Source organism: Ctenopharyngodon idella, chromosome 3, assembly GCF_019924925.1.
Source record: "Ctenopharyngodon idella isolate HZGC_01 chromosome 3, HZGC01, whole genome shotgun sequence".
NCBI lineage: Eukaryota > Metazoa > Chordata > Actinopteri > Cypriniformes > Xenocyprididae > Ctenopharyngodon > Ctenopharyngodon idella.
In genome coordinates this window covers 9044365-9057443 of record NC_067222.1, presented here as the reverse complement: position 1 = coordinate 9057443, position 13079 = coordinate 9044365, and the positions used below count along the sequence as shown (strand labels likewise).

The window sequence follows — 13079 nt, the reverse complement described above, 5'->3', positions numbered from 1 at the left end:
ATCAGTGGTTCAGAGCTCGTATCAAACTGCCAAAGTCACGTGAACCATTGAAATTTCGAAACGTTTCGAAACAATTATAACGTAACAAAGCCTCATTCACTATAATCATGTGATTTTGGTGCTCCGAACCTCTGATTTAAAACAAAAGATTCAAAGCTTCATGAAGCAGTGTTTTGAAATCACTCATCACTTGATATTGTTGAATAAAGTCGTTATTTCGGTTTTTTTTGGCACACAAAAAGTATTCTTGTTGCTTTATAATATTAAGGTTGAACCACTGTAGTCACATGAACTGTTTTATATGTCTTTAGTAGCTTTCTCTGCATCTGAAAGTGTAAATTATGTTGCTGGCAATAGAGGCCTCACTGAGCCATTGGATTTCATCAAAAATATCTTAATTTGTGTTCTGAAGATGAACGAAGGTCTTACAGGTGTGGAACGGCATGAGGGTGAATATATAATGACAGAATTTTCGTTTTTGGGTGAACTAACCCTTTAACTCTGACATAAAAGAAGAACATTTAATAATGCATAGCAGGGCTTTATTCCTTGAGCGTGGACATATAGTCAGCAGGATACAAATGAATAACAATACATGATGCTTGCAACTTGACTGTTTTGAAAGAATTACAGTAAGAATAACATCAAGGTACTGGTTGTCTCTGCAACTTAATTCATTCATCTGCCTTGGAAATCTAAAACAATAAATCTACCTATATATGCAGCTTAAAACAAAAAAGATGAAACATAAATGTTCTCCAGTGTGTGCACGTCATTACATACATTATCATCATCAGTTGGCTGGTGGTGTACAGGACAGGACATACAGGTACAACAAACAAAATGCTACAAGAGACCGTGTGAAAAATATGATCTTTTCCAATAAAATGAAATTAATTTTTACCTTTTATGGGCATTTTTACCAATTGATAAAGTCATTTTTAAACCTAAATAAATATATGCATCATCTTTTTTGTCAAATTCTTACATTTCAATTAATAAATTCAGAATAATAAGACACAATAGGGCTGTTGCCAATCAAATGAAATCAGTATCAACAGAATTCATCTTTACAAAGCAGAGGAAACACAGAAGCTGCATCTGCAGTGGCATTTAAATGCATGACTGTTTAATGCAGCTCAGAGGTGACATAAATGAATAACCTAAATGCATAAATGTTTTAAACAAACCATTGAATATTTATATTTTTAAATTATTTAAAAAAAAGAAAAGATACTTTGAATGTGGCAGCAAGTCACTGTTAATGTTAGCTGTTCATTACCATTATGTTAGCTATTTTCTGTGGCAAAATAGAGCAAAAACAGGCAATATTGTGTCACAGTCACTTAATATTAACTTCTTTATTTACTGAACTTGAATAAAATGCTGATATTTGGAGAAAAAAATTGGCACTCTTCATGTGATATAAATGATATAAATATAAATTATATAAAGAGGTATTTTTGTGCATTCTAAATGCATTTTAATAGACTTTATCACGCAGTGAAAGTATCTAAATGTGCAAGCGCTAGTCTAAAGTACTAGACTATGGGTGCATCTCAATCAGCTCCTTGTTCAGTAGTCAGGGCACTGATCAGGGAGTCGGCCACATTCATTTCCACAGTACACTGATTCACAGCCTATAGGGAGCTGATTGAGACACAGGGTATATCACGTATAGCATAGTGTATGTGTGCAGTCTCTATGTGTGTTTTTGTGAAGTGAGGGACATATTCGATAATTTCAGATCGCACAGTGGTACGGTGTTGCCTCCAGGCAACACGGTCTATTTAAGTAATACATTTTTAATAAAATAATGCACCAATTGATTGATCAAACATATCTCAGGACAGAATAACTCAATTACTAATCAATAAAAGTGCAAAAAAGACCAATAGGGGTCCGTTTTGTGTCCTGTTTCAGCACAGGTGCACATGTCACATGACTCCATATTTTCTCCAATGAAAAGTGCTTTTTTCACTTGTTTGTATCCATTTAATCACCCACAAAAAATACGAGTCACCTTCACTGGCAAGTAAAGAAGTATTTTTAAGAACTTTACATTATATATCATCAAATGTTTTAGAGAAAATAACGAAAAACTGTGTGTTGCCTCAAGGCAACATTGTACCATAATGGAATCGCATAAGGCCATACAGGCATGTTTGAATTCAAATGTATTATATTTGTAAGGCAAAGAGTGAGAATTATCTAAATACGTTGGCATTTTCACATGATTTTGTAATGCTCTTATAAGAATAGTAATTCACATACTATATCTGCATATATTATGATTCCTGTATATATTATACAGGAAAAACAACACAAATAATTTTTTCCTCATTGATATCATATTAATAAAACAATGACGATATCTATCGCACACCAGTAAATCGTCTGTTTATAAACAACATAGTGGTGCATCAGATCACAAAACTCACAGTTCAGATCATATTACAGTTATCGAGACACAGATCGGATCATTGTTCGGATCAGCCAATAAATAAATTAATAAATACATAGGCAATATACATACATACATACATGAAAATGGATGGTTTTAACACAAATTTAACTTTGCTTCCCATCTGTTACTTAAAGAACACTTTAAGTACTTTGATACCACAGCAAAAACTCCTAACTAATAAAGTTCAAACATTATTAAAGACAAATGAACACAGTAAAAATAAGAATAGGCTACACAAATTAAAACAGAAAGATACCATAGAACAGTTACAAATAGGTCTAACAGTAGCCTAGTGTTCAGGTATAGAAATATAATAAATATAAATATAATTGTAATTGCACTGCATGCTCAGTGTTCACTGTATTAATAAAATATAGATTAATCATTGTTAAAGCTATATTTTGTTGTTGGACAATTCATGACATGGCAGTTATTTTTAGGCTGCTGTCACTACATGCATGGAACCAAAACACATCTGATTTTTCAGCTGTTTAGGTTCAGTTGTGACCCTGGACCACAAAACCAGTCACACAGGTATGTTAGTAGCAGGAGCCAACAATACATTGATTTTCAGGCCAAATATTGTCCTATCCTAACAAACCATACATCAATGGAAAGCTTATTTATTTAGCTTTCAGATGATGTTTAAATCTTAATTTCAAAAAATTGACCCTTATGACCGGTTCTGTGATCCAGTTTCACAATTAAGACTTTATGGGCCAGACTTACAAACTGCTTGCGCCAGCGCAAACCCTCATTAAAAACACTTTTCTAAAGGCAGAATTTTCTAAAGACACACAGTGCAAAATTAGCACTGAAAAGGCATGGACTGAGTTGTTTTTGCGGCTGACCTTATTGCATATGCATTTGTAGGAGTATTAAAATCAATCACAACGCAATTTACTAATGATAGCACTCATCAATTTACTGGTATTTGCGCCATTATTTAACACCCAAAAAAAGCATGTCTTAACCCATTTTGAGACATGGCACACGCGTCAGTTCGAGCTCAAGGAGTCGCGAAACAGAGCTTGATTATGTGTTCGTGCACCATCTCAAATGCACCTCTGTAAACACGCGTGCTTTGAGTGCACAGAAAACGACGTGTGATGGTGAATTTTGCCTCTTCTTGGCATTTGAATTGTTTAAAAATGCTTGAGTGTTTTAAATTGGTAAGATTCACTAATAATGGCTAAATGCAGTTAATCTGCGAATCACGTGCATTCCGAACCATGAGGCCTGATTTGTACAGATCACGGATCAACTACGATCCGTTGCACCCATAATTCAACATCTCATCTCATTTTATGAATCTTAAATCCTAACGTTGTGTGGTATGCACATGAATAATTCTTTTTGATGTAAACATAAGAATCCATCAATACTATATATACTACAATACTATAAATGTTTATATTCACACATGGACTGAAGTGCAGTTAATAAATTTTAGCTTCAACTGAACTTCTTTAACTTCAGTAAATAGAAATGAACCGATCAAACTGCACAGACCTCTCAGTGCTCAGCCATAACATGAACTGTGGTCTTAAGCTGATGACGTAACACAGAGGTACACTGTAAAAAATATTCCGTAGTTTTTACAAAATAATTTTGGCAGCTGTGGTTGCCAGAATAATTTTGTAAAAAATACAGAAAAACTGTAAACACATTTACAGAACAAACTGTCAGTTTTACAGTATAAAACTGTAATTTACAAACAAGAAAATTTGAATGTAAACAAGTAAATTCAACAATGCACACTACTACTAAAATCTGTTTTGTAACTTTAACATATACTGACAACCACCATAATAATGCAGGTGGTAAAAGAGAAAGCCACATGAAGAATCAGAGTTCATCACAAATAGCTTTTCCACGAGTCATTCACGCAAACGCAAAACACCATCATGGTAACCCACAACACTTACATAATGCAATAAACATTCATTTTTGACTGTAAATTATACATTGATTTGTTCTTTTTTACTTCTAAAAATTGTAAAATTTACAGCATTTTACTGTGAAAATTACATAAAATGTCTGGTAAGAGCTTTTACAGTTTTTCCCTGTATATAGTACTGGAACTTACTGTTAACCTATTTACAATTTTTTCCGTAGCGTTTTTACAATATTTTACTGTTAAAATCACATTCATTTTTTACAGTGTAGGCCCTCATGTGATTATGATTGGTCGATTGATAAGCTTAAATCTGATTGGCTAAACAGTACAACTGATCCAGGGGCACGTTCAAGCTCAAACCGGTGCGCAACGTTTTGCTACGGTTTCCTGGTTGAACGACATGTTTCCTGGAAACGGTGTGCAACGGGTTTGAGATACGTTTTCTCTTGTTTGGTGGGTGTATCAGAAATGTCAGCCCAATCAGCAACAACATGTATATAAACCACGCGGTATTAAAGAGACAGCTCGCACAATGGGTATGAATGTTACATAAAAATACTATGCTTTGCTATTGTATTTTGGAGTGATACTTTCATAAACTTTCTATACTCCTTTGATTATATAATGGTAATTACAATATCATAGCACAACAACAGTAATCAGCATTAATGATAAGCCTAATACTCACAATAAAAATAATATAGATCATAACAGTCTCAGAGATTATCCTTCATCTGAAATGTTTTTCTTTTCATCCTGAAATGCGAGGCAAATGTTGGATCACAATAATTAGGAACCACATTTTCCACAAATCCCTTCACTCGATTGGGATGTTCTCTTTATTCTGGACGGCAAGCGCAGTGACTGTAACATCGAGCGTTTTTTTGCAGTATTAAACACGTATATATTTACACCGATTTCATCAGCCTCCGAAAATTCTTCAAAAAGAACACAAAGAATGGCCTTCTCAGCTGCCATAGTAGCAACTCTTGCGTCATCAGAACGGAGTGTTCAACGCACCACCGTTTCCGTTTAAAAAACATTTCGCAACATTTCGTCGGGGCTGAACGCAGCCCTGGTGAGGGGAAAGCGCTGCCAAGGAAGTCTCAAAAATACACACACACAAATCAAGGATAAACTCATAAATTTTAAACATTCAAAAGTTTTTTGTGCACAGTTGCATATCTACGAGTTGTGTCTTGCATTTGTGAAATGTATTTTATGAATATATAATTTTATTTTGCACATGTGAATTGCTTTTTGCAAATATATATATATATATATATATATATATGTATATATACTGTTTATACTGTTTTAACAATGTCTTTAATACCTTTATGGATCTTGAAAGCGTTGATTATATTGCTGTCTATGGACGAGTCAGATACCTCTCGGATTTTATCAAAAATATCTTAATTTGTGTTCTGAAGATGAACGAAGGTCTTATTGGGGTAGAACGTAAATAATGACAGAATTTTCATTTTTGGGTGAACTAACCCTTTAACAATAACGGATTATTATAACAGGATAATTTACAAAAAGAGAAACTTAACCGATGTTAATAATCAGTGTGTCAGCTTCATCCTAGCTTATTATTACAGGTTCTTCATAGTCTGATGGCTTTGGTAAATTTACTCTATAATAATAATAATAATAATGAAAAAAAAAAAAAAAAAAAACACATACATTTACACTATCAGGAGAACATGACCAGGCCCTATTACATCTGTTAAACATCCTTAATAACAGTGAGGTTTGATTTCACATTAAATCATCTTTATATTCTTTCTCAAACCTGTTGGAGTTTGGCTGGATGAAGGACACCATAACGAATGCCATCTCATCCTCGTAGTAATTTCTTGACCTCATTAAATGCTGCTCTTGCACTTTCCACAGCTGGAGGAAAGTACGGGAATATGGATATCCTGGCTCCGTTGTACTGCAGAGGAGCAATTTCCCTAGCCCAGCGGAGAACTTGTGCACAGCCTTGGCTAGTGTCTATCACTCGAGGTTTTGCTGCCAGGTTGTTTGAGTTGAGTTTCACGGTGCAATCTGTCAATTAGGATCTCAGTTTCCATACCTAATACTTCCTTAAACAGTTTAGAGACAGATGCAGGAGTACTTGAGCCCGGTGTCTCTGCAATATTCATTAACCGAACGCTGCATCTCCTCATTCGTCACTCCATGTCAAGACATTTTTCCTGCAGGTTAGCAATCTCTGATTCCATCTTGCACACAGATTTGTGTAGACCTGTTATCTCATCAGAGCATGCGCTGAGGCCTTCTTCCATTTCAGTTATCGTTTTCCTAATGGATTCTAGATCAGTGCGTAACAGGTCAATTCTGCTGACAACTTCAGTTTTAACGGCCTTTACTTCAGATTTAATGTCCTCAAACTCACTTGTAAGAGTAAATTTAAACTCTGATCGTGAACATGTTGCAATGTCCTTTTTTAATGAAGCGAGAAGTTTGGCCCGTTCCTCCGAAGTTTCAGCTTGCTTGTTTGTCATTTTTGGGTCGTTTGCGCCAGAACTGTTAGTCACACCCATCTGTGGCATACTGACGTAATCTTCTAGCCATCTAAGCACTGATGCTGCGTTCCAGGCAACCCGTAACCCATGTTTTTCCAAACTTCTACACCTCAAAGTGCACTGGAACAGCAGTCAAACCCCTGACTTCCCACCCGTGAAATCGTACTAGATCGATGTACTCCCAGTTCCGCCCTCGACATCACCAAGCCCGTGAAACAACAATGGCAGCCCCTACGGATGCGATGTTTATGCAAGTGGTACACATATCTGCAAATGTTATGCATTATCAGCAGCTATTCTAGCGTTAGCTAGTTTTCAGTCCATTGAGTGCAAGAATAAATTAATTCCAAATACATTTCCAAATATACAAATAATGTAAACTAAAAGCCATTTTCCCTCCTCTGTTTCCCTCAAATAAGCAAGGATTAAGAACCTTTGGCGATAGAAATTATTGTAAATGAGCATAAGCCCTGTATGGTCTGCCATGCTGATTTGTTTACATCTAGCTACCACAATTCCTTGCGCTCAGGCAGTTTGGCGTGATTTTGCCGGAACGCTACAAAGTCGCGAGTCATGGTTTGAAGTCGTGACTTACGGGCTCAAAAACCTGCCTGAAACACTAAAAACACCACCTATTGTATAGCCTGCTCACTAGCGAGATTTACATACAAATGGTTAATTACAAGTAATACTGTACACTCTTCATAAGCCTTATGATTTAAGACTGACAATATAACAGGAATGTGATTCAAAATTTGACTTTTTTTTTCTTTCTTTTTTAAGTCCCCGTGAACCGGAAGTTGCAAACGACTTTTCTCCAGTGTTGTGACGTATTTCCAAGTGAAACGGAATATTGAATAGAGGGCAGGGTTTTACTTTAGCGCTCCTCCTCTCCATATCTTGCTCATAGCAGACTAACGGTTGAAGGGGAGTTGTTTAAGCGTTTTCAACCCAAGCTGTCAAACTGACGTCATCTGGGAAGGAACGCCATTCCAGACCGGAAGTAACTTTTCAGATTTTGATTAAAGATTACCACGACAAACATTTTTTTCTGTGTAATAACTTGCACGGATTAATTGTTTACCACAAGACTAGTAATATGCACTAACAAAGTAAATAGGGTTGTAAATAGGTTTTGATTTCATGCCGACTTTAAATTCGACAATTATCTGAGGCCTTTTAACTTGGTAAGGATCTTTATCAGTATATTGTCATGAGTATAAGTCCATTCTACCTCCAGTCTGAACTCTTTGAGCTTTGCTTTATAATAACGCTTGTACTCATTCAATATATCATCCAGTTTCTTCTCTTCAGTGAATCTGGACTCCAGTTCTTTCTTTTTCTTTTGTAGTTTCTCCTCATATTCTTGACTAAGTTCCTCTTCTTTAGTTTTCAGCACGAGTTCCACTTCCCGGTAAGAGTCATTGGTGTAAAATCCACCTCCACTGGCAGCAACCATGTCGTCTACCTTCTCCAGGAGCTCCACAACCTGATTACGATCCTCCATGTCTTTATTGTTGAACACATGATATCTTCCCCCACAGCGCCTCAGGATTTCTTTCAGGTCTTCACCGGCTTCACTGATGTGTTTCTCAATAGTGCTGTCTGTCAGCTTATCACCATGAGTGAAGAGGATGATTGTGTGTTTATCTGCTTCTTCTCCAAATATGGCTCTGATCTTCTCCACTGACATCTTCTCCTCTTCAGTAAACGGACCCAGTTTAATGACCAGGAGGATGGCGTGAGGTCCAGGTGCCGTCATGTTTATACACTTACTGATCTTCTGTTTCAGAAGCTCCTCCTCTGAAATATCTGTGTCAAACATACCCGGTGTATCTACCACTGTAATTTCTCTCCTAGCCACTTCTCCGGTCTCTTTCCCACACTCTTTAGTAACAGATGAAGCACTTTTGGCGACTCTGAAGGCTTCTCTGCCCAGGATTGTGTTTCCAGAAGAGCTTTTACCTGCTCCAGTCATTCCCACCAACACCATCCTTCTCAAAGAGACTGAACAAGAGAGAGAAGATAATATCATGTCATTACAAATTAAACAGATTGCAAGATTACATGCAGATAAACTATCTGTAAAGTATGTTAAGTTAAAATCATAAAGCAAACAAATGCATATATTGTGAACATATGTATATGTTTATACTCACAATTTGGAATGTCTATATCAAGGCTTCCCCTCCTCCCTATGAATATGAGGAGACATTCAGTTAATACTAGATCTTTGTGTTGTAGTAGTTTGGCAGAACAACGTCAGATCATATGATCAAATACCATTCAATTTTGTTTTTATCTTTATATCAAACATGTCTTGGGAAAATTTAAAGACTGTTTTGGAAAGATGCGGAATACTCTATTTGATTTTTTTTTTTTTTTTAAATAAAAAAAGATATAGGATAAGATATAAATTCAAGGAATTTAGATAAAGATATTAGGAATAAAGACAAAGAATGTTAAGTAAAGATTAAAGTATAGAGGTGCAATATATTAGTTATTTTACTGAAACAATACCTTATGTACAGACAAAAAATGCTCTTTATGAACCATCATTTTATATATGACTTTTGTTCATATTTATTTTATTTCGGTCCATATGTTACAAAACCATAGGATAAGGAACAAAAAAAAATCTGTATATATATATAATCAACTAAATTGAACAAGACAACAGAGTAGATGAAATCCATTCATTATTCAACCTATTTCAAAATTTGCATGCATTTAATCTCTCATTACACATTTTAGTTATCACGTCATATCAAACAGAGGAAAATAGCTTATAATCAGTTTCTTAAATAATTCATTCAACAAAGTTAAAAAAAAAAAAAAATGTTCCATTAAAGCTACAATATGTTTTTCGCAGCTAGAGGTCGCCTACTTATAACAAAGGCACGTTTGGATGCGGAATCTTGGGAGATGTGGTCTTCACCTCACAGCCAGTGGAAAAGAATCTGGATCGGGCTCGAGAAGAACTCATGTCCATGGATGCGATTATTAACATTACTGTAGTATGAACCAGAGCAGGGAGAGTGATGTTGGAGCTGAACGAGGTTGCTGGAGCGATTGATAATGAGAGACGAACGCGACACAGGCCTCGTGAGCAGTGGAACTTTTATTATGCCACAGTCGCCGGCGACATTTCTTCCGGTCAAGTGTATGAGTTAAAACAGTGCTGTTTATCATATTAGATACATTGGAGTGTGTTGAAAATGATGTTATAACGTTACTCTGTGCGTTCACTCGGTGGCTGCTGTGAGACACTTGCACACTGCACTAAGATAGATCGATTTTAGACTATCATATTATTGTATTGTATGATGGAGAAAATGCTGTATTACTGTTACTAAAAATAAAGCTGCATCTGATTATGCTATGTTAGCTACTTGACAAAATAGTGTTTTTCTCTGAGGCATGGTAAAGCATGGTACTCGCAAAAAATCAATAAAACTAGTTTTAAACAATAAGTCAAGTCAAGTCACCTTTATTTATATAGCACTTTTTACAATGCAGATTGTGTCAAAGCAGCTTTACAGTGATAACTGTCAATTGCGACTAAACTAAGACTTAAAATAAGACTAAACATGTTGAGCTATAACAATAAACATATCAAAACAGTTGTTCTCTTGTCTATTAAAACGTGTAATATTTTAAAGCGTCTTTGGTGTTTCCATGGTTTCTACTAAATAAAACCGGAAACTGAGGGTAACGCGGGTATGACGCAATTGACAGGCGACTCCTCACACGTCCCGGATTGGTTAAAATCAGGATTTTCTCACGATTTACGAATAGTTTCAAACACTTGAGATGTTGTAAGTACTCAAGTGAACAAAATATATAACACTGGCCTAGTGTTTTTGTTGTTTTGTTGTTACTGCAAAAAAATTATATATTGTAGCTTTAAGTATTCCATTCCATACATTAAATAACCATTTGTGTATATTAAATACAACACCAACTATAATATATTTTGATTCACTGGTCAGATTACATACATTTATGCACTGACACACACTTGACTTTTATCCAAAGAAACTTATGTTCCATTTAAGCTAAACATTTAATCAAGTTTAGGCATTTATAGCATTGCTATATGCATTAAGGAAGTGCAATTCGTGGACATTTTCTCGTTAGTGAGGTTAAAGGATTAGTTCACTTTGAAATGAAAATTATCCCATGATTTACTCACCCTCAAGCCATCCTAGGTGTATATAACTTTCTTCTTTCTGATGAACACAATCAGAGAAATATTAATAAATATCCTGACATGTCCAAGCTTTATAATGGCAGCGATAGGGAATGAGTAAGAGCTGAAGAAAGTGTCTCAATCCACATCCATCCATCATAAACGTACTCCACACGGCTCCAGGGGGTTAATAAAGGCCTTAAGAAGCGAAACAATGCGTTTGTGTAAAAAAAATCCATATTTATCAAGCTATGAAGTGAATTATCTCGCTTCCGCATGAGCCGCCTTCCATATTCAACGTACGCATAAAGTGTAAAACTCTTGCAGTTCACAATGCTTACACTACATCCTACACCTTCCCTATTCAGCTTATGAAGAAAATATAACTGATGTGATGCCAGTTCACATTTTCTTTATAAGTTGAATAGGAAAGGCGTAGGATGTAGTGTAAGCATTGTGAACTGCAAGACTTTATGCGTACGTTGAATATGGAAGGCGGCTCATGCGTAAGCGAGATAATTCACTTCATAGCTTGATAAATATGGATTTTTTTTACACAAACGCATTGTTTCCCTTCTTAAGGCCTTTATTAACCCCCTGGAGCCGTGTGGAGTACGTTTATGATGGATGGATGTGGATTGAGACACTTTCTTCAGCTCTTACTCATTCCCTATCGCTGCCATTATAAAGCTTGGACATGTCAGGATATTTATTAATATTTCTCTGATTGTGTTTATCAGAAACAAGAAAGTTATATACACCTAGGATGGCTTGAGGGTAAGTAAAGCTTGGGCTAATTTTCATTTGAAAGTGAACTAATCCTTTAAAAATGCGACTAATTACAAAATACTGTTAAGTTGAACTAGGATTGTATTCTAAGGTGATTCTAATGCCTCTAGCCTTCCTCTTGGTGTCTCAATCAGAACACAGGAATGGATCAAGGCAATCAGATTAAATCAAAGGGGTTTATTGAACACTGAAGATGTTTATGAAGAGGTACATGAGTGGGAGTTTGAGAATTTGTGGGTAGATGTGTGGTACTACAATAAAACATAAATAAAGAAAAAATCAGCATAACATGTCTTGACTGTTCTATAAATTAAATCACACTATACATCAAATTGCACTATAAAATGTTATAGTATACATAGCTACAGTATAGAGTATTAACTTTCAGTGGTAAAATACTATGCAATAGGGCGCTGTCATCGTTTATGCAAACATAACCGGCACGTTGAAACCGAAAGTGTCCGTATAGCAATAAATATCACCCAGCGCACTATACAGTACTCCCTTATAAACTTGACATGAATAACTCTCAGCATAGTAGCATTGTGACATGAAAAAACATATACGGAACAGGGTGAGGATATCACATAAATGCATTTGCATAAACGTTTCCACTGAAAATCAACAAAACGAAACACTTCAAATGAAAAGCAATGCTGCAGTCTGCCACATTTGAGGTAGGGGCATCCACTTAAATGTAATACAGTATATTGTCAAATAGTATAATTATTAAGATTAAAAATAATAATCTTAAAATAAAGATAGAGTTAACCTACCTTTTGTCTCTTTTGTGGCGCTTGAGGACGACATGCATAGGAGATAACTGAGCTGATGTAACAAATCACTTCATTTTCACAACAGTCTAAAGGTGAGGAAAATCTGCAGTCTCCACAGCGTAACAGTGTGGATAACAAGTATACAATATAGCCTATACACAATAGACACATGCACTGTATTAACAATATACACATATTACAATACAAACAGTATACATGATATACAAACACCCTCATATACAGAAACACCCACTTTGAGACCTCATGCTCTTCAGTTGTGACCATGGGCGAGGCTAGCCCCATTTTAGGGGTGCTTCAGCACCCCTAAAAAGGAGCTCAGCACCCTGAAACTTGGAGTAAGAATTGTTGTTATTCTACAATTTTTGTTTGTCTTTTACAAGGTTAAATAATGTCCAAAACA

At 35.7% G+C, this 13079-nt stretch overlaps 1 protein-coding gene across 1 annotated transcript; it reads right to left on the bottom strand.

The window, feature by feature from the left end:
• Positions 1-449: 449 nt before the first annotated feature.
• On the bottom strand, positions 450-12917 carry LOC127510003 (GTPase IMAP family member 9-like). The gene is made up of 3 exons (XM_051889479.1): positions 12659-12917; positions 9061-9096; positions 450-8908 (listed from the first exon to the last, which is right to left on the bottom strand). The coding sequence occupies exons 1-3, from the start codon at positions 12690-12692 to the stop codon at positions 8067-8069; spliced, it is 912 nt and encodes a 303-aa protein (XP_051745439.1). The 5' UTR covers positions 12693-12917; the 3' UTR covers positions 450-8066.
• Between the last annotated feature and the right edge of the window lie 162 nt (positions 12918-13079).

Coding starts and splice junctions, on each gene's coding strand:
- LOC127510003 (XM_051889479.1), bottom strand. CDS start 12,692: ATGTCGTCCTCAAGCGCCACAAAAGAGACAAAAG. Junction 9,097..12,658: donor CGCCACAAAAGAGACAAAAG/GTAGGTTAACTC, acceptor TCATATTCATAG/GGAGGAGGGGAAGCCTTGAT. Junction 8,909..9,060: donor TGATATAGACATTCCAAATT/GTGAGTATAAAC, acceptor TCTCTTGTTCAG/TCTCTTTGAGAAGGATGGTG.